This window comes from Colius striatus, chromosome 8 (assembly GCF_028858725.1).
Source record: "Colius striatus isolate bColStr4 chromosome 8, bColStr4.1.hap1, whole genome shotgun sequence".
Taxonomy (NCBI): domain Eukaryota; kingdom Metazoa; phylum Chordata; class Aves; order Coliiformes; family Coliidae; genus Colius; species Colius striatus.
The window spans coordinates 25577919-25598605 of NC_084766.1; the positions used below are offsets into that span (position 1 = coordinate 25577919).

General features: G+C 52.1%; 2 protein-coding genes across 8 annotated transcripts in view; both read left to right on the forward strand.

The window, feature by feature from the left end:
* The first annotated feature begins 117 nt into the window (after window positions 1–117).
* Window positions 118–7742, forward strand: SFXN2 (sideroflexin 2). Of its 4 annotated transcripts, XM_062001603.1 has the most exons (12): window positions 118–166; window positions 1709–1881; window positions 2196–2366; window positions 3812–3910; window positions 4068–4143; window positions 4223–4308; window positions 4987–5047; window positions 5119–5185; window positions 5703–5752; window positions 6045–6094; window positions 6327–6374; window positions 6760–7742. In XM_062001603.1, the coding sequence occupies exons 2-12, from the start codon at window positions 1721–1723 to the stop codon at window positions 6857–6859; spliced, it is 969 nt and encodes a 322-aa protein (XP_061857587.1). In that variant the 5' UTR covers window positions 118–166; window positions 1709–1720; the 3' UTR covers window positions 6860–7742. The 4 variants fall into 4 exon arrangements, 2 of the variants coding, with proteins under 2 accessions (XP_061857587.1, XP_061857588.1); XR_009819194.1 differs by lacking the exon at window positions 6760–7742 and having other exon boundaries at window positions 6045–6221; window positions 6327–6345; XM_062001604.1 differs by lacking the exon at window positions 6045–6094 and having other exon boundaries at window positions 6760–6863.
* Window positions 7743–11610: 3868 nt separating this feature from the next.
* WBP1L (WW domain binding protein 1 like) overlaps window positions 11611–20687 on the forward strand; it is a 61018-nt gene continuing 51941 nt past the window's right edge. Inside the window, exon 1 of one of the 4 annotated variants that reach the window (XM_062001301.1) lies at window positions 11611–11726. In XM_062001301.1, coding sequence (XP_061857285.1) covers window positions 11640–11726 — 87 coding nt within the window. In that variant the 5' untranslated portion in view covers window positions 11611–11639. Of the gene's footprint in view, window positions 11727–12343; window positions 12407–14902; window positions 15235–20687 lie in introns of those variants that run through there. The other 3 variants (XM_062001306.1, XM_062001303.1, XM_062001310.1) reach the window with 3 other exon arrangements.

Consider the following 20687-nt stretch of genomic DNA (forward strand, 5'->3'; position numbering starts at 1 on the left):
GCCGCGCGTGCGCACAACGGGCCGGTGCGCCGGGAGCTGGGCGGGGGGTGGGCGCGGCCTCTCCAGCCCCCTGCGATTGGCTGCCGGCGGCCACGCGTCGGAGCGCGCGGGGGCAGGTGGGGGCCGCGTGGGCGGGAGACGGCGCGCGACGGTCTGGGGACTGCAGGTGAGGCCACGTGGGGACGCGCGCGGCGGGGCGGGGCGGGGCGGGGCGGGGCCGGGGAGGGCAGCGTGCGGGGCCATGCGGGCGGTGCCGCGAGGGCAGCGTGCGGGGCCATGCGGGCGGTGTCCCGAGGGCAGCGTGCGGGGCCATGCGGGCGGTGTCCCGAGGGCAGCGTGCGGGGGAATGCGGGCGGTGTCCTGAGGGCAGCGTGCGGGGCCATGCGGGCGGTGTCCCGACGGCAGCGTGCGGGGCCATGCGGGCGGTGTCCCGAGGGCAGCGTGCGGGGCCATGCGGGCGGTGTCCCGAGGGCAGCGTGTGGGGGAATGCGGGCGGTGCCGCGAGGGCAGCGTGCGGGGCAATGCGGACGGTGCCGCGAGGACAGCGTGCGGGGGAATGCGGGCTGTGTCCCGAGGGCAGCGTGCGGGGCCATGCGGGCGGTGCCGCGAGGGCAGCGTGCGGGGCAATGCGGGCGGTGTCCCGAGGGCAGCGTGCGGGGCAATGCGGGCGGTGCCGCGAGGGCAGCGTGCGGGGCAATGCGGACGGTGCCGCGAGGACAGCGTGCGGGGGAATGCGGGCTGTGTCCCGAGGGCAGCGTGCGGGGCACTGCGGGGCGGGGCTGTGAGGGCAGCGTGCGAGGCGGTGCCACAAGGCACGGTGCAGGGCAGTGCGGTGCCAAGGCGGGTGTGCAGCGTAGCGCAGCGAGGAGCACACGGTGCTGTGGGGAGCGTGCAGCACACTGCCATGGGGATCACACAGTGCAGTGCCGCAGGGATGCGGGGTGCTGTGACAGGGAGCGCGCAGGGCTGTGCGGCGCGATAGGGGACGTGAGGTGCAGTACGGTGCGGTGGATGCAGTATGCGGTATGACGGGAGCATGGCAGCGTTGCAGAGGTGTGCCGTCTGTGTTACGGAGGCAGTGCAGCGCCAGTGCCGGCAAGGGTGCAGTGTAGTGCAGTAGGGTGCCATGGGAAGGTGCAGCGTGGTGCCACGAGGGATGCAGTTACCAGTGGGGCTGTGCGGTGCCAGAGCTTGTGCAGGCAGTGTTCACGCAGCGCAGGCGTGGGGGGGTGCTGTGTGCTGCCGTGGGGGAATGCAGTGCCACTGGGGAACACGCAGCACGCTGCAGGGGATGCAGTACCACGCTCTGTGCACTCGATGGGGGCTCTGGTGCCATGCCCCCGTGGGCAGTGCTTGCCGGGCAGTGCCGTGCAGCCCCATGGAAGGGGTGAGCTAGGCCAGCAGAGCTCTGCAGCATGGTCTGACCCCAAGGAGGGAGTGCTGGGTGAGGAATGGGGGGCGCAGTGCGAGTGGAGGGACTCCAGGCTGGCAGGCCGGCCTGTGAAGGAGCAGACTTGCTGCACAGTTTGGCCAGCACGGGTAGTGAAGGAAGCTCCTGGGCTCAGAGCTGCTGAAAGTCCAACTTCCCTGTTAAATATAAACCTGCCAGGGCACTCACCCCGTTTATCACTCCTGTAGCCCTGGCAGGCCTGCACTCACAGGGCAAGCAAGGCAGGATCCTCTCAAGCCACCTTCTCCCCCTGTCCAGACCCACACCAAAATGGCCACCGTCCCTCTTGGCTTCGACATCGATGCCCCGCGCTGGGACCAGAGCACCTTCATGGGCCGCCTGAAGCACTTCCTCAACATCACAGACCCACGGACTGTGCTGGTGCGAGAGGAGGAGCTGGACCGAGCCAAGGCCTTGGTGGAGAGCTGCAGGTGAGGGCAGGGGTGCAGCCAGGGTAGGTGCTGGCCCCGCGCCCATCGCCATACCCGACCACCCACTGGGGTTGCGGGGAGCTGGAGGCAATCATTCCCAAGAGGGCATGCTGGGACATAACAGCTGTCAGAAGTGGTTTGGGGGGAGTTTCTCAGGCTTCTCTCAGGAGCCTCAAGCTGGGACAAGTTTTTTGCCTTGCAGGAGATGTTTTCTCTGCCTTTCATGTTTGGTGCCTGGGGCTGCATGCCCTAGCAGTGCCAAGTGCCTGCGGGTCTGCGTGACTCCCCCTTGACAACAGGCTCTGGGCTTGCAGGGCTGGGCTAGTGCCACCAGGAAGCACCCAGGAGCAGCTACTGTATGCCAAGAAGCTGTACGACTCAGCCTTCCACCCTGACACCGGTGAGAAGATGAACCTCATCGGGAGGATGTCTTTCCAGGTGCCGGGGGGCATGGCTCTCACTGGCTGCATGCTCCAGTTCTACCGGTGAGCTCCTGGGAATGTTGAGCTGAGGACACAGCTCTGACAGCCCCCAGCCCCTTAAAGGGTCTCTGATAGCTGGAGCAGAGCCAGTCTGCCTCCTCTGGGGCTGGCTGCTGCCTGAGGCATGTCCATGGCTGCTGTGCCTGCCTGCATCCCACAGCCAAGTCCCACGTCCCTGTGCCCTGTGCCCAGCACCTGGCCTGTGGCAGAAGCATTACAGATCCCTCCTGCCCCCCTGCATGGCTGGAGATAGTCTCACTTCACCCTCAGTTCAACTCTTCCTGGACCCCTTGTAATGATTAACAGAGCCAGCTCCTGCATGGCTGCTGCTCTTGCTCCATGGACCATAAAAAAAGCCCCTGAAACCAAGGACCAGATGTGCTCCCAGGCCAGGGGCATGCTTCAGGATCTTCAGCCCATGCTAATAGCTCTCTGCATTTCCCTTCTGAAATGGCTGCTTGGAGGGGCAAGTATTCCTGTGCCCAGCACAGAGGCTACTTGGAACAGACACTGCCTTTGCCAGCAGATCTCCATCCCATGCCACTCTGGTTTGTGGGACTGGTTTGCCAGTTGCTGTTGAGGTCCTTCATGGGTAGGAGTAGTGTTGATGGATCACTCTCTTCCCAGGTCATGTCCACTCTCCTTGCTAAGACCCACATCTCACTGTGTCCCTGAGACACCAGTAGGAGTCTAGGCAAAAGAATCTGATAAAAAAAATCACAGAATCGTTATGATTGGAAAAAAACTTCAAGATCATCGAGTCCAACCACTTACCTGACACTGCCATCACTAAACTAAACTGTGTCCCTCAGTACTTCATCTATGTGCCTTTTGAATATCTCCAGGGATGATGACTCCACCACCTCCCTGGGCAGCCTGTTCCAATGCTTAATAACCCTCTCAGTGAAGAAGTTCTTCCTAATGTCCAATCTAAACCTCCCCTGGTGCAACTTAAATCAATTTCCTCATATTCTGTCATTCATTACTGGAGAGAAGAGACAGACTCCCACCTCCCTACAACTCCCCTTCAGGGAGATGTAGAGAGTGATTGTATCTCCTTTCAGCCTCCTCTTCTCTAGGCTAAACATCTCTAGCTCCCTTAGCCACTCCTCTGTCCTCATGTGCCCAGTCCTTGCCACTCCCACTGGCAAAGGCTTATCTCAGCCCAGCAGGATGGCTACTGCCCTGCTGAGAGCTGGATATCCCATCCCTAGCTGAGCACCCCACAGGGCTGGGCCACCTTCTGTTCTCTCCAAAGCCCTGTGGCAGCCAAAACTCCTGGGGTCATTTCCTAGCTCTGCCACTGGCTCATGGGTTTGCCACAGTACCTCAGTTTCCCTTGGAAGACACCATGACAAGTGTATCAAGGGCATCTTGGCTATCCCCTTGCCAAGCCTGGCCACAGGCCAGGTGTCCCTGATGGCTCTCCTGGTCCTTTCCCTCCACAGGACAGTGCCTGCCGTGGTTTTCTGGCAGTGGATGAACCAGTCCTTCAACGCCATTGTCAACTACACCAACCGCAACGCTGCGTCCCCCGTCTCACTGAGGTGAGTGTACCGCTGCACAGGATGGGGACTTGCTGTGCTGGTATCCCCCTAGACCCCCACTAAAGACTCCCAGTGCCACATTTTGGATACTAAAGGAACAGAATGGGGTCAAAGTTGGTGTTTCTGAAATCTCTCTTCTTTCGAAATCACTGTCCAGGCAAATCGGAGTGGCTTACGTCACAGCCACCAGCACAGCCCTGGCCACCGCAGTGGGACTCAACCTCTACACCAAGGTACACCAGGGCAGGGCAGGCGGGCAGCTGGCTGCATCCATCCTGCCCTCCCACACTGACGCCAGCCTGTCTCCTGCAGCGCGCCCCCCCCTTGCTGGCCCGCTGGGTCCCTTTCGCAGCTGTGGCTGCTGCCAACTGTGTCAATATCCCCCTGATGCGGCAACAGTAAGTGCCACATCTGGCCGGGGCGCTCGAGGGACCCGGCTCCTGCCAAAGGCGTGCCGGTGGCAGCCGGGCTCCTGGGCTGCCTGGTCTTCCTGCCACGGTTTCCCATCCCCAGGGATGGAAAGGGGTTGGAGGACTGGAGGGACGTGAAGCAGGATCTGTGTGTTTGCTGTGATGGGTCCCTGGTGGAGGGTGCAGGGTGGGATGGCTCAGCCTTTCCCTGGAGCAGGAGGGGGATTTGGGGCTGAGGATAGCCATTCTGGGGTCTGGGCTGGAAGATCTCTCAGTCTGCTGTGTGTGGTCATGGGAGAGCACCAGTGCACCATGTGCTAGTGAACCCACCCTGTTGGGGCCCATGAGGAGACCTTGGGGTCCCTCACAGGTGACGACAGGGGGAACGGGTGTGCTGTGTGCAGGACTGTCCCCTGCCTGGGGTCGCGAGTGTCTGTCCCACAAAGAGCAGGTCCCTGTTTGCAGCCGTGCCCTCCAGATGGCAGCATCGGCTGGGCTGGGGACCGCTGCACCCGGGGCAGTGCAGCCCTGTGCCCTGAGGCCAGGGCTGGTAGCAGCCGGGGCTGCTGTGCCAGCACAGCACAGGGGACCCTCTCGACCCCATTCAACGGCCTCAGGTTTCTCTGACCATCCCAGCCCCTACCCACAGCTGTCTATCCCCTCCAGGGAGATCATCAACGGGATCATGGTGACAGATGGGGACAACAATGAGCTTGGTCTCTCCAGGGTGAGTCTGGGAGTGGGAGTCTGGGTTGGGGCATGGCACAGCCAGGGCTCATACGCTGGTTTTGCTTGCAGAGAGCAGCAGTGAAGGGGATTGCACAGGTTGTCATCTCCAGAGTCACCATGGCAGCACCCGGCATGAGTGAGTGTGGGGCAGGAGGGTTGGGGGGCTGGACTTGGGGCTCCCCCAGGACTTCACTCTCTCCTGCTTCAGTTTCCCCCAGGAAAAAGAGGGAGGGTTGCCTTGCATTCTAAGTGGTATTTGGTCTCATCTCATTGATGGAGATGGTCTCCCCATCCTGCCATTCCCAAGAGCCCAGCCCACCTCATCCCAACCCACAGCCCATGAGGAGACATGAGCCGCTCCCATGGCAGTTGGGCACCCCAAGGATTCCTCTTCCCCTCTCTGGCTCTGCATCCTGGCATCCCCTCACCCTCATAAGACCCTTGCCATGCTGCAAGCCTGGCAGGAGGGACAGGAGCACGAGGAGCGTGGAACATACTGCCTGAGTGATGGATGAATGGAGGTCCTCTGCAAGGTCCTTGACAGTGGCTGTCAGCACAAGTAGCTCCTGCCATGGCCTCCAGGATGGTCATACTGGGGAAGTCCTGTGGGCTGGCTCGCAAGGGGACCCCTAACTTTTTCTCTCTGCACCTAGTTATTTTGCCCATCATCATGGAGCGACTGGAGAAATTTCCCTTCATGCAGGTGAGTCCATGTTTCTCCTGTCATGGTTTTACAATGGGTTCTGCAGTGCCCCAGCCCTGCTTCCCAGCCACTGAGAGGCTGGGTGTGAAATAAGGGGTTGCAGAGCCCAGCTCAGTTTGCCCTCTGTTCCACTCACCCCTATACCAAAGGTCTCTTGGGCAATATGGAGAGGCTGTGGGAAGGTAGCAGGGGTCGGTGGCACCCCAGAGGGTGAGAGTTCCCACTGAGAGTAGAAGTCTCCTCACCCTGTGAGCGGGAGTGAGGAGATTCACTCCGAGCTCTTCCCTTGCAGCGGATCCGGGTTCTCCACGGGCCTCTGCAGGTTCTGCTCTGTGGGGGTTTGTAAGTATTGCTGCTCAAATGCTTGTGGGTGTCTGGAATGTGGCTCCAAGGGATGCTTGAAAAAAGAGACCTATTTCTCATCAGGGGACTGCATAGGGGCTTGCCTTTCAGCCAAGGCTTTCCCCAGGTATTGGGAGTCGTGGGGTGTGAGCAGCACCTCTTGGGCTGAGTTGCCTGTGGCTGGGGGTCTGCAATCCCCAACACTTACACTTGGCTTTTCTCTGTCTCACAGCCTCCTGTTCATGGTGCCAGCAGCCTGCGCCCTGTTCCCGCAAAGATGGTACCTGTCACACTGCTTCCTCATCCTGTGCAGGACCTTGGGAGCTTTCCTCCTCCCCAGGAAAAGCATGATAGGCACCCACTCTTCAACCTGAGGCAGCACCTGCCTGTACATGCTGGTGCCCCAGGCAGCAGGGGAGCATGTGCCTCCCCAGCTCTGCAAGTTCTGTGCTGGGAGCAGCGGAGCCAGCAGCCCCATGGGCAGACTTACTGGCCCCCAGCCCTGGGAGTGATGGGTGCCAGGCATGGGTAGTGGGTCTTGACATGAACCTGCAAGATCCCAGGGACTGCAGGGGACTTTGAATGGCAATGGAGAGGGAGGGTGGCCTGACAAGTGGTTAGGGAGGAGGATTGTGGGTCTCATTGTCTGTTCCCTCTCTCCACAGCTCCCTTGCACTGGCTGACCTTGAGCTGGAGCTGCGTGACAGCATTGTGGCCAAGCATAGGGACAAAGTGCCACACGTCTATTTTAACAAAGGACTGTGAACAAAGACTACCTCATGAACCATCACACCCCTCCAGCCCCCCTGCCACCACCAGCCTCTGCATCCTGAGCAGGGTTTAGAGGCACACACCAGGCAGATCTTCCCCTCAGCCCAGCACTGTCTCTGCTGCCTCCTTCCCCTGGAGAGGCAGGATCTGGCTCTGTGTGCCCAGTTTACAGCACTTTGGCTCATCCAGAGCCCCTCCCCACCTACTGCTGGCTGTGTCCCTGCCTCCCCACATCCCTCTTGCCCTGGGCAATGGCTGGGCTTGCTGTGCCTTCTTCCTGCCCCACGCAGGCAGATCTGTTCAGCCTGTCTAACCCTCATGTGGTCACTGGGCTTGGCCCTGTGAGGCATCAGGCTCTTCCTCAGGACTCAGAGCACAGTCCTACCTGCCTGCCATTCTACCTATAACCAAAGCACATTGCTGCCTTAAACCACCACAGTGGCCTCTTACCAAAAGCTGGATGACACCTTGGCAGGCAGGAAGGGACTTGTTGCCTCTGCACAGGGAGCACCCCAAAGTTTGGGCACCAATAATGGGACCATGCATTCCTTGCTCTCAGGTTCAGGGTTTATTCACTTGCGATTGCCACAATCCAGGAAAGAAATAGTTAATTGTTTTTAAGCTCTAATTTTTAGAGTCCACCTCTTCCTCTGAGAGCCAGCTGTTGCCTTTGTCCTGCATCTCACTGTCCCCGTGGTAGGACCGAGGACCTGCAGCTTTGGGAGACATTTGACTCAGCCCCCTTGAACAGGGGAAAGAGACAACAGGAGTCACAAAGCTGTGGAGGCATTAGCTCAAGCTCTGAGTAGCAGCACTGCAAACAACAGAGAGAGAAGGGTTGGTAAATAAAATGCAATGATTTTTTAAAAAAACAACAGTTGTGGGTTCTGCATTTGTCTGGTCTGTGTGTCTGGTAGAGCTGGTACCTGAGTCTCATGCCTGCCTTGAAAATGGAAGGTGCAAGCTGTGTAACTGACCAGGCATCAGCTGAGGGTCAGCACAGAGGCCAGAAGGAGGAAGAGTCATGAGGTTCTTCAAGGGTTGGCATGAGTCCTGAAACCTTTGGGCATCCAATGCTGTCTTCCTTGAGAGATTCTTGGGACTGCAAACAGTCCTGAGGCAATTGACAAATGGAGGTAACAGTGCTGTGCTCACAGTCATTCTCATCCACTGGGGGGATTCGGGGTTGACACTGGGTAACTCTTCATATTTGTCTTCTTGACCAGGTGGCATTTGCATGATGCTAATCTGGATCTGCCACAAGGCTTTCCTCCATCCCACTCCACCCCACCTTTCCTCCACCCCACTCTTCTGAGTGGCTTGAGTTTGCTACAGCCTATTTTTGGAGGAGACAGGAGCCCCAGAGTTCAGCCCAGGTCCTGGGCTAAAGTCCCCATCCTCAGCTACTGCATGCAGACTCTGCTTGCTCATGAACATCCCTCAGTATCATAGAATCATTATGATTGGAAAAAACTTTTAAGATCAAGTCCAACCAGTCACCTCACACTGCCAAGCCCTTCACTAAACCATCTCCCTCAGCAACCCATCTATGTCTCTTTTGAATACCTTTAGGGATGGTGACTCCATCACCTCCCTGGGCAGCCTGTTCCAATGCTTGACAACCCTCTCAGTGAAGAAGTTCTTCCTAATGTCCAATCTAAACCTCCCCTGGTGCAACTTAAATCCATTCCCTCATGTTCTGTCATTCATTGTTGGAGAGATCAACCTCCACCTCACTACAACTCCCCTTCAGGGAGTTGTAGAGAGTGATCATATCTCCCCTCAGCCTCCTTGAGGGTGAACATCCCCAGGTCCCTCAGCCACTCCTCATCAGACTTGTTCTCCAGACCCTTCACCAGCTTCGTTGCCTATCTCTGGACATGCTCCAGCACCTCTATGTCCTTGTAGTGAGAGGCCCAAAGCTGGATACAATATTCAAGTTGGGGGCTTGCCAGCACTGAGTACAAGGAACAATCACCTCCTTGGTCCTGCTGGTCACAAGACAAGCTTGTTTCTAACCAGCTCTATGACATGGCTGCTCAGAGAGCCTCATGGCCCAGTGGATGGTCCATGCTCATCCCTCCAGCTGGGGATATGTGTCAGATCCCTAAGGGCAGCGGCACCCCTGCATCAGCTATGTGCCTGTGCAGAGACACAGGGTCTGCAGACAAAGGGCTTTCTGGCATTAATCAACCCACTCCTACAGAGAGGGCAGCCAAACCCAACATGTACTTCTCAAAGGGCCAAACTGTATCCACAGCAAGTTTGCTCCTGCTCAAGCTGCAACAGGCAGACAATAATGTCTCCAACCACATGTAACTACAGCTAGAAAGATGTACAGGAGCTCTGAAATAATAGGTCAGCAGAAAGTAGGAAAACATGTTCAAACTTGTGTATCTGTTCCCTGGGCATTATTAGATCTCTTGTTAATGTGCAATTAAAATAATAGATAAGCACATGAAACAGATGTCACTCCTGTTGGGAGCAGGAAGAAGCCACAAGGATACGTCTTTGCTCTCTGTTTTTTTTAAGCTCCTTAACTCAAGCTGCTCTTGCCCTATACCCAAAGCTGCTTTAAGGTTGTTCAGAAACGTATCTGTAGCAGCCCAGGCTGTATTTGGTATGCTCAGGAGCATGGCAATATGTGAAATGATGCACTGCAGCACCCTAAAACTGCCCTTCCCAACACTGCTGGTCACAACAATATTCCTGCTGTTGAGCTCTCCTGCATTTGCAGTACATGGGGGTCCCAGCAGCACAGGGGGCTCTGCGGCCAGCAGTGCCAGGGCAGCAAGCACCCAAAGCCAAAGCTGGGACCATGGTGGGAAAGCCTCAGTGGTTTTGTCACTCCTTTTTCCCTCCTGTCTCCAGCCATGGCAAAGGGGCAATGGAGCAGGAGGGGAACCTCTGAAGAGCTATTTTCATCTCACAATAGCTCACACTCTGCCATAGGGAGCAGGATGTGGTGCAGTTCATTGCTTTTGGACAGATGAAGAGAGTTGCTCTGGGCCTGGAGGATCAGCAAGCCAGACCTTCTCCCCAGGCTTATAGCAGTGGATTCCTGCTTCAGATCAACATGGATTTATGCCAGCTGACAGCTTAGCTCAGTGGGGTTTCTAGGTTTCTAGGTTGTAGCTGGAATCTCCCCTGGAGGCTTCAAGTCATCTCAGCAGCTCACAGTGTTGGGAGTTGGTTGCTGCAGCCAATGCCTGCACTCCCTAAAACCACAGTAACTCCTCAGCCTGCCTTGATCTTGCTGGTGGAGCAGAGGGGTTGCAGCCAAGCTGTGGGCATCAAGTCCTCATGTTGCCAAGGGTGGCTTTGGCCAGCCCTGTCTGTATTTCCCATTGCTGCAACAAGAAGGAAACTTCATTGCCAGGAGTCAGACCTGGACTCATCCCTGTTTGGGAAGAGTTGCAAGTGTTAATTGCTCTCCAGTGATTAGTCACACCTGATCTGGGCATGTCCAGTGTGCACTCGCTGCCTTCTCCCTGCTGTGCTCTAATTTCAGGGCTAGCTGGGAACAGGAATAAAGCTCCTTTAATAACTGTGCATGGCCAAAGTGTCAGTGCCCCAGCATGTTTACAACCTCCTTTTAAATCATAACCAGACCAAAGACATCATGTTGGGCTGCAATAGAGCCTGGAAAGGGTCTGGGGAGGCACAGAGGTCTCCTTGAAGCATCTGCAGCCCTGGCAGGTAAGCTTGGCCCACAGCTCTTCACTCAAAGGCCAGTGAAGGCTGGTGAATTGGCTGCCTATGGAGAGAGGAGCAATCAGGGTGCATGTACAAAGAGTTAATACCTGCCAGCCCACACCAGCCAGCAGCAGGTGGGCAAGCTGATCCAGCCGGGTTAGGTGTGCCCAAAGTACTGCCTTGATTGAAAAATGCCAGGGCAAGAGATAAGCTGCTAGGTCAATTGTTCTTTTCTGGCTTTTCTTTAGGTGTTATCTGATAAACCTTGTTCTGCCAATGTGGCATGGAGGCTGCCTGGTACATAGGAGCGGCAGTGTACAAAGCCTCTGCTACTGCCCCAGAAACATAAGCCATATTCCCCGAGCTGTGAATTAACTCCAAGGGCTGGTGTTCACCTTCTCCTGGGGCTGAAGCGTGAGGACATGCTGGGATTTGGCTGTGCTGTGAGATCCTCTTCACCTCGTGATGGGGCTGGCAGCAACACACAGCTGACCATCAGGCACCCTGAGTCCAGCCCCATGCTGCTGCCATCGTGTTAGTCCCTTCTTCGTGTCAAGCTCCACAGTGTGTCCTAGGTCCGAGTGAGCTGTTTGGGTTGGGGGCTCTGTGGGAGCACTGGGGAGGAGGCTGAGCAGGGACTGCAGTAACCAGGTGTGACCATGTCAATAGGGGATGAGTGCTTAGCTGCCATTGAGGTGTCTGGCTCAGAAACTGCTCGCGCACCTCTCCCTTTTGCAGCACCCAGTTCTGCCCCCGGGGGTGCGCTGCACTGGGGATGCGGGACCAGGGGGCAGTACCCCCCGCTCCAGCCAGTTCCGCCACTCGCAATATGGCCGCCGGCCCCGCGCCAGGCTCCGGCCCCGGTGCGCCACACTCAAGATGGCAGCTCCCTGCCGTTAGACCCCGCCCCTCCCGGTTCTGCCCTAAGCGGCAGAGCGCTGAGCCAATCACAGGCCAAGCGGTGCGGCGTCTGCCCAATAGGCGACCGGATGGGGCGGGTCGGGGCGCGGGGTGCCCCCTCGGCTCCCGTCCCGGGCCGCAGTCGGGCTGGGGAGGCGGGGAGCGGGGGGTGGGGGGGATGGCGAGGAGGCTCCGCGCCGCCATGGCCTTGCTGCTGCTCCAGGCCCTGCCCGAGGGGCTGTCTGCCAGCGTGGAGCCTGCCCAGGTAGGGGCTGTCCTGGGGAGGCCGCCTGAGGGGGATATGGGGTCGTGCTGTGCTGGGGGCTGTGTCCGTGAGGTGAAGGGCTGGCGTGAGGGAGGTGGCCGCTGGGGTAGGAGATCAGGCAGCGCTGACAGGGGCAGGGGCTTGCAGGGGGTGCTGAGGTAAGGGGCAAGAGCCTTTGGACGGCCCTCCCGAGGTTTGGGGAGCTCCCTTGGTTTTACTGAAGCTGGAGGAGATGCAGAGACTTGAATTTAGGGGTACTTATTTGCAGTACGGATGGAGACACAGTGTAGGGATCTAGGTGTGGGTGACAGTGCCTCTTGGAGGTGCTTGGCATGGTGGCTACAGGGCTTGGGGGGAAGGTGTTTGATGGTGGTTGACTGGAGATAATAGGGAAGATGGCCATAGTGAGGGCTGAAGATTTGGACTGGCTGGTGTGCAGACGCCTGTGGATGCAGGCACATTGTGTTCTTTGAGGACGGTGACAGGGAAGAAGGTGGCCTATGAAGGGATGGGGCTGGAAGAGGTTTGGGATGAGGTGAAGGGAGGCCATGGGACAGCTATCCAGAAGACCTGGGTCAGCAGGGAAACAGGATTTATGTGAAGCAGCACAGGCCAGGTGAGCTGGTATTTCCATGGCAGGAACAGTGGAGAGGAGGTTGAGTGCAAGCCTCTGCGCAGAGGTAAGGAAGAGGGAGTGCATTTAAAGTGGGATGGTGGGAACTAGGCCTCTGACCACCTGCTTAATACCATCTTCGTGCCTTGAAAAGGTTTTAATGAAGTTGATTCCATCTTCTTAACTTCTTTATTCTGTTTCCTGTATGTGCTGGAATGTGTACTGTTCAGATCTCCAGTGATGTATTGGGGTCTCTTGGTATATATCTGTAAACATCTGTAAACCTCTCCCACTGTGATCTGTGTAGTCTGTGTCACTTCAGAGAGGGCTGTATTAGGCCAAGCAACCTGTGCGTGGTCTGGATCTTATTGTTTGCAGAGTCGAGATGTCTTTTTCTTGTAAGATACACATTGTAGTTGTTTTGTTGAAGGTCTGAGCTAGTGAGATGCTGGTCTGTGACTGCAGGTCACAAATGCTGTGGGTTGTGTTGTGCTTAATGCCACAGGGATGCAGAAGGAGAGTGTCTGTTTTGGAAGGGGTCTATTGAAATACTTCCTAGTGCTTCTGCAGGAAGAGGAGGTGAGGAGTTTGTCTATGACTACAGATGTTATCCCTCTTTTGAATTCCCTTCTTCTTTTCAGGGTGCTGAGAGCACCAAATTTACTTTAAAAGCTGGGTAATTCCTTGTCAGTAGTGTCATGCCAAATCTGCTTCAGCCTCGCTGAGGCTAGGGTTTGGCCATTGCTGCTCTAGGATGCCAGGCACAGGATTGTGTTGAACCATGCGTTTTCCTGGTTGTCTCAACTGTCTTTAGCAGATGGAAGTCCAAGTGCTTGCTCAGTTTCATATGGGAGCCCAGGTTCCTAAACTAAGCATATGTAAGCACATCTTGGGTCCATTTCACTCTCTGCTTGTTGCGATATTCCAGGTGCGAGCAGCGGTCAGGTGGTAGAATTATCTGCACGGAAGCTGTGAAAGCCTTCAACCTTATACATGCTAATAAAAATATCATATCTGCTTTGAAGGCTGTTAAAGACGCTCCCTGCCTCCTCTGGCTTGTACATAAGTCCAGGAGCCGACAGAAGAAGGGAATAGGAAGTAGAAAGGGAGGAAAAGAAAAAAGGAAGAGGGCGTGGAAGCAATCGTACAGCTAGTTTGCCTGTGGAATAGTCGCATATGTGACTTGTGGATATCCTCTCCAGTCAGTGCACCAGAAATAATCCTAAAATAGTAAGTGTTGGGTGGTACAATACATGATAGTGTGGGAGAAGAGCTTTGACGGCCTGTGTTTTCTGTAGAGCACTTTGATACAGATGCATCTTTTACTCATTTTCTTTTCATAGTTTGTCTATATAAAACTCTGGCAGTTTATTTTAGATCTTAAATGTAGACTCTGTCTGTCAAAAGGCTGGTATTATCTCACTGCATACCAGAGATTGAGAGCTACCCACTCAAAAATGACAGTGGTAATGTAGGATTTTGAAAATAAGCATGTAACAAAACTTTGTCTGCTTCAGTGTTTCCCTGGAGCCCAGTTTCCTCAGAGCTGCTGGGCTTGGGGAGAAGAGCTGTAATGGGGCAGTGCTGAGCTTGGAAGATCTCCGCCCAAGGGTTCCTGTATGTCTAGCTGAAACCCTGACACCATTTGCCTCTTGTCCTCTCCAGATTGTTGCTGCGTCTTGTGACTGCTGCCTACTCCCATCTACCTTGCAGACATTTGCCATGTCCTGCTTGTTTCTGCTGTTAGGGAAAGCTTGTCGTGCGAGGTCTGTAAAAACTGTCCAGCAGACCTGGTGGTCTAAGGCTGGGAGGTGCTGCAGGAAATGTGTCCTCTAAATAATTCAGGAGGTGGAGCTGTACTGCCTAGCCGCACTGAACAAACATTCCCGAGAACATGCTGTACTCTGCAGGAGGGTCTGACTTTTCAGGTTAAAATAAATCCAAGCTGTTCAGGATCTTCAAAGACCTTTCTCTTATCAAAGACTTGTTTGGGGTGGTGGATGGAGGAGAGTGAAGATCATTAGCTCATCACCATCCTGAATCCAAGTTGGTGGAATAGCCTGTGACTGTTCATTGCAGTTTCACTTGTAATTGAAACAGCAAATTGTTACCTGGAGTTGAAGCATTTCAATAGGTTACAGTTGGAAATATTGCAGTTATGTAATAAAATAAAAATAAATGCCACAGGAAAAAGAAATCTAGCCATGTGCAGTTGCAACTGTGGAGCTAAAGCCTTAACTACACATTTTAGCTGGTCACTCCCATCTTGGTTTGAGAGAGAAGGAATTGAGGAAATAGGAAATTAATATGTTTTGAAATGACCTTGATCAAATCTGTAATGAAAAACTTCAAACATTAATCATTTTTCTATTGTATTTGCCTCTACAGGGCAGAGTAAAGGTTATTTGACCGCTTTCAACTATCTGTCTGCTTCCCAGGCCTGTAGCTTAATTATCACATAGTTTTCTCAACTGTTGTTTTCTTTAAAAACAAGAGATTTAAGTGAATGTTAACTATGTGACAAGTCTGTGGAATTTGTCTTTCTCTAATAAGGTGGTTTTGAGCCAGAAGTCTTGACAGAAGCATGCTCTTCTTAAAGACCAATTTCATCCCAAATTGAAGAGTTTGCTTGAAGTACTCTGACTTGAGGGATGATTCATCATATGTGACAAAGAGGACAGATCCTTGCTGTGGCTAACACCCCGGTAACACAAGAGTTTCTGTCCAAGGCTCTAGCTGTGACCACAGCTCTAATTGCACCAATATGGAGTTACCACGCTTCATCTAAGAGTTTGGCTCCGTTTGGGCTCTTTCAGAGCATCTCTTCAGGTAGTTCGTGAACTGAACAGCCAAGTTTCAATTGTCTTTATCTAAGGGAGGCTTATCTCTTCATCTGTAAGTATAAGACAACTTTTTTTTTTTTTTATTAAGGTAAAGGTAATTAGTTGCAACTGCACTTCTGTGTCTCCTGAAGTGCTTTGGGTCCTTCAGGAGGAGAGCTTCTTGTATCCCTGTAGGATATATTTTGTCTGCCATGGTATCTTTGTCTGTGACTTTTGAGTTTTGGCTTGCTAATTTCCAGAGTTTTGGCAGGAGGCAGCAGAGATCAAAGTACGTCCTGTACTTGCTCAGAATAGGAACCACTAAATAACTGTGCAGATTGGATTAAGGAGTGCTGCTGATGATTATACCACTGTGGATACTGGTGTCTCATCTGTATAGCACGCTTTCCTGCTGATATAAAGGATTTTTTTTTGTTTGTGAGTTGCCCTCCCAATTCTACACAATGCTGTAAGAACTTCTCCTTGCATCTCTGCAGCTGTGCAGCAGATGGAAAGCCTGATCTGAAAGTGTCCGATGCATCCTGGGAAGGAGTATCGAAGTTTTCTTCAGGATAGTCAAAGCAACTCTGTGACTGGGACCTGTCATTGCCTTTCTGGGAATTTCCCTGCCACCTTCCAGAATAAATAACAAAAATGTAACACTACCTTAAGAATAAACTTGGGCAGCTTTTGTGGAGTTGTGCTGTGGGGAAACTTGGAAAGTTTCATCTGTCATTGTTTTGCTGTGGTTGGGGATTTTTCCAGCCTCATGAGCTAGGCAGAGTCGGGCCAGGTCACCTCATCTGGCTAATGGCAGCGTCCAGTACGCACTGTTCCCAAGTGCTGGCTCTGCTGGGTGTGCTGCTACCTCACAGCCCCGATCCTGCCCAAAGTGGTACTACCACCATCGACCCTTCCAGTGACACAGAGAGATGGGTGTGCTCAATGTTTGTCCACATTCCAACAGCAGTTACTGAACCCTGGCTAACACACCTGTTGTCCCCTCGCTTTGATTCCTAGAAGTGCTGCTCCCCTTAGCATCCTCAGCAGTTGCTTTTCTGATGGCAAAAGTGGGAACTGTGCTCCTTTCTATAGCTCTGTCAGCCTGTATTAACTCAGTATTATGTTGAAGCTCACCTTTGTCTTTCTTCCCATGCTATTAGAAAGACATTAATGTATATTATAGTTCTCTGTAACTTGAAAATATGTGGACATCCTCCGAGGTATATTTAGTGGGCAGTGTATTTAGTAAATACAAACAAGCCACCTTACCTTTTTGCCTTTTTTTCCCTTTAAGTCATATCAGGTGGACTGGCAGGATTGAACAGACATTAGCTTGTGGCAGAAAGGTAGTGATAGTCTAGTGGTCTTCTGGCAGCATTGTCTGTACTGTACCCTTTGGTCATTGCTGTGCCAATGCAAGCACCTTGTCAGGTGTGTCCTGCCGTTCTGGTAATGCTGAGCTACACATGGCCTTTTGTTCTGTCTCCCGACAATGTGCATATTTGGTACTGGGTTTGCAGATGTTCCTCTGGTGTGAGCTGCCCTGTTTTACAGGGTAAGAATTTGCCCTTTCCTGTTAGCTACATAGGAATCTCAGCTTATTAATGCATTTAACTGGTGAGTTCATGGCTGTACACACTCCTGTCTTGCATTTGTTTCAGAGGGTTCATGAATCTAAGACGACCAGGCAAGATGCCTCTGCCAGGGTTCTGCTGTTTTTGCAACATGGGGGAAAGGACTTGGTGTGTCAGAGACATCTCAAAAGCAGTCTCTGAGGAAGGGCTGGTGAGAGTCTTGGAAGGGCCATTAGTCACGGCAGGGCAGGGATGCTCATTGCACGTTGCAGGACAACCTGATTGCACCAGTTTTTGGTCTGTACTTCTGAGTCGGGGGAAAAAGTGAACACGGAGTGTGGAATGGTACTCCTAGATGACTTCATAGAGAGATGCTGATGGGGAACTCAGATCTCCTCTCCCCTGCTGTCTTGTGTTATTAGAAAACCAACAGCTAAGAAGATAGGTTTTGAGATGCCAACACCTGGGTGCTGTGGCAGCAGAGCTCTGGCAGTTGATTGCCTGCGTGACTGAGCCTGTGAACAGTGCCCGTAACTAACATGCCTGAAATAACAACTGGCTGGAGAGAACAGGCTTGTCAAGCAGGAATTGCTTGCCTGTACTTTGCCTGTGACAAGAAATATGTCACAAATGATGCTTTTCCATGACTTCACAGATACTGTTTGATTGCAAAGAAAGACTCAAGGTGATGCAGAGACCTGCTGCTTATCTGCTTGGACAAGGAGGAACTTGATTCTCCTATAATGATGTGATTATCAGTGGGATCACTGCCCCTGGTATATTTTTAGATGACTGCTCTAGTCTCTGCAATGGCTTGTGAAACTGTAATGGAGTGCTTTGCATGAGGGGCCTTGCAGGGTGCAAAGTGAGGTGATGCTAGCAGAGTGATGCAGCAGACCAAACCATTTAATGCTAGTGTGGCCAGTGCTCTGTGGCTTGCTGTGCCCTGAAGAGCACCTGCAAATAGAAAGGAGAGGCTATTCTGTGTGGAGGTAGCTTCTGGTGCTGCTGGTTTGCAGGCCTTCTTCAGTGAGCCAGCATCCATCCATCCATCGCCCAACATTGCCTGAGGTCTGTTCAAACAGGCAAAAGGAAAAAGGATGTGAGAGCTGAGTTATGCAGGAGATAGAGATGCAGTTTCTTGGCTTTTCCTTCTTGCCAAGCACTTTTACACCAGCATATTGTAAAACAAATGCAGCCACTGGTGGCTTGCTAGCAAGTGACTGCTTAAGTGTGGAAGAAATCCCCAGTACATCAGGGGACAGAGCTTTTGCTGTTGAAAATGCTACTGGCTTCTTGGTGATAATGGGTTGCAGAGGCATAGGTGGGTATGGTGAGCAGCTACCAGCGCCAACAAGCTGTAGGGTGCTGGGTTTAGGGAAGAAGGGAGAACAATGATCTTTTTCTCACAGTGATTCAAGACCTCAGGATCCTGAGTGTGGTCCTTAGGACTAGCAGAGGGAAGAGTTTGCCTCAAGAGAGGAAAGATCTGTTAGCAGTTAAGAAAATGATTCTGCCTTCTTTTTCCCTTTAATCTTCTACGTTACTATGGGGTGGAAGTTTCCTACTTGTAGTAGTGATGTGTTTTTATTTCATCTCTGATTCTGGTGTGCACAAGGCAGCAATAGAAATTTCAGAGGCAACTCAAAAGTGTAAATCCACGGAGTTTTGTTTCGTGTTTTTGTTTGAGATCTGGGAGAGATCACGATCAAAGCAAAAACTAACTATATATTTGCCCTACTTGAGGATGAGGGAGTTTGTCAAGGTATGATTTGTTAAAAGTCCTGGAGTTGGACAGAGAGTGACTGTAGCAGCAAAATGGATTTTGTTAATGCAAAGATAGCTCAGAGAAAGGGTGAGTATAATGCAGTTATTAGTGTCTGCTCATTAACTAATTTTGAAGCCACTGGTTAACTTGAACCAAATGTGGTAGGAAGAGGCCTCAAAGATGTGTAAGGCTGCAACCCAATTCCTGAAAGCAGGTAGGGACAAAGAGACCTTAATAAAACCACAAACTGACAGAGAAACATTGCTGTGTGGGAAGCTACAGTTGTGAGCTTATTAGCCACTGGGAAATTTGTGAGTCCGTGATTGATTAACTTGATTTGTGCCTTGGCTTCTGGAAAAGCTTGAATTGGAGCTCACAGTTTGCTAGCCTGTAAACTTGATCAGCCTTGTGGAACCGATTGCTGGGAGGTTAGCTTGATGGAGTACCAGTGGTTACAGAACTACTTTTATTTGTGTTTTTTGTCTCCTGCTGGCTGAACATCTCATTGAAGAGGAGAAGGCTGATAAGCCATAGAAGGTTATGAAGAGAGTGTTTTGCCAGGAATCTCACCAGCTATCTTGAGCTTTTCCTTGAGTGAAAGGCATCAAGCCTTGTCTGTTGGAAGCGGGGAGGAAACTTGAACATTAATGGCATGCCAGCAGATGGTGCAGAGGCTTTTTAGTAGAGAGAACTGATTCACTCCTTTCTCTTCTGTCCTAGCACACAGATATGACCACCAGGTAAAGTACTATTGTCCATAAGAGTATTTTTCTTTATTTAGTATGAAACCAGAGCTCATAATCAAGACAGTCTGGAAAAATGCTGTCAGTCAAACAATGGTAAAGGCTGTGCTGGAAGCCTGATAGGGAAAGAGTGCAAAATATGTAGTACTCTCCCTTGCTAACCTGATTCTTGCAATAAGCTTTTTATGTGTTAATATTGTATCAGTAATTGCATGGGTTTTTTAGAAACCTTTTTTCTGCACACAAAATCCTATTAAAATCCAAGGTGGTGTATGATGGCCAAAAGGAAGCCATGGGAGCTGCATGTCTTCTGTCTCCAGCAGCAGATCAGTCCATTGTGTTGCATAAAATATCTCGTGACAGCCATCCCAATGGTCGTGGGCAGAAAATTGGTCTCATGGAGCTAGCAACCTGCTGCAAAAGGACCTTTTATTGCTCTCTGGCTGAGCTAAACAAGAATCGAGAGTGACTGATGTGGAATGAAGGGGTTAAACAGTGGCTGGGGTCAGTCTGAACCAGAAGGCAAGGGAAGGGTTGGAGGAGGTGGTGAGCATTGTACAGGGATGTTGTAAAGACTGGACAAAGCCTTTTAAGCATATCTTCAAGGCCATGATACTGTGCTGATTTAATCTCATCCTGTGTATCAATTGTAATTGTATCAGGAAAATTACCAAAAGTGCTCCCCCTCCCATCTTTTCTGCAGATAAGATCTGAAAGACCTTCACTCTGTGCTTGGAAAGCATTTATTTCAGCTACCTGAATGCATGTGAAGGTCGCAGGCTCATGTCTGGGTCTTTTCTGTGATATTTCCCCCGTTCCTTACTGGTTGTCTCTTTGTTCCTTTGCAGACTACTTTTCAAACAGTGAATACTGAAGAAGAGGAGGAGGATTGTGTGTGTGTTGTATTGTCTTCAAATTACCTTGTCGTTTTGACTTTTGTTTTTTTAGAGGAAGCAGACTTCATAAACAACTTGCATTTGACTCTCCAATCTCTTGTGATCTGAAGCTTAGATAAGACAGACTTGCAGACATCTGTCATTACTGATTGTCTCCATTTACTGACACTTAGCACTTGGACTCTGACAAAGCTTGTCTTAAACTGCAGTGTCAAAAAGAAGAGCTCTTAATTTATTTTCCTAGCTGTATTATTTTTTCTTTGTCTCATTGTTTTGCTCTGTTTTTCCTACCCATTTTATTAGGAAATTTTTGTATCTCACATACTTGATTATTAAATACTGCTCTCATGTTTGTGGCTCATTGTTTTTCTGAGTTTCTTGCTTTGCTTTTCTGCCCTCTCTGCTTTCCAGAGTATGGAATCATACTAAACCACCAGAGAGTGGTTAGGCTGTGGAAACAGGAGTCATGAGTTTTCTTCTCAGTCTCATTTTGTTCTCTTAGGCTTGTCCCTTGTCTGCAAAGTCTGAGGATCATCCTGGCA

Coding starts and splice junctions, on each gene's coding strand:
- SFXN2 (XM_062001603.1), top strand. CDS start 1,721: ATGGCCACCGTCCCTCTTGGCTTCGACATCGATGCCCCGCGCTGGGAC. Junction 4,309..4,986: donor ATCCCCCTGATGCGGCAACA/GTAAGTGCCACA, acceptor TATCCCCTCCAG/GGAGATCATCAACGGGATCA. Junction 5,186..5,702: donor CATGGCAGCACCCGGCATGA/GTGAGTGTGGGG, acceptor CTCTGCACCTAG/TTATTTTGCCCATCATCATG.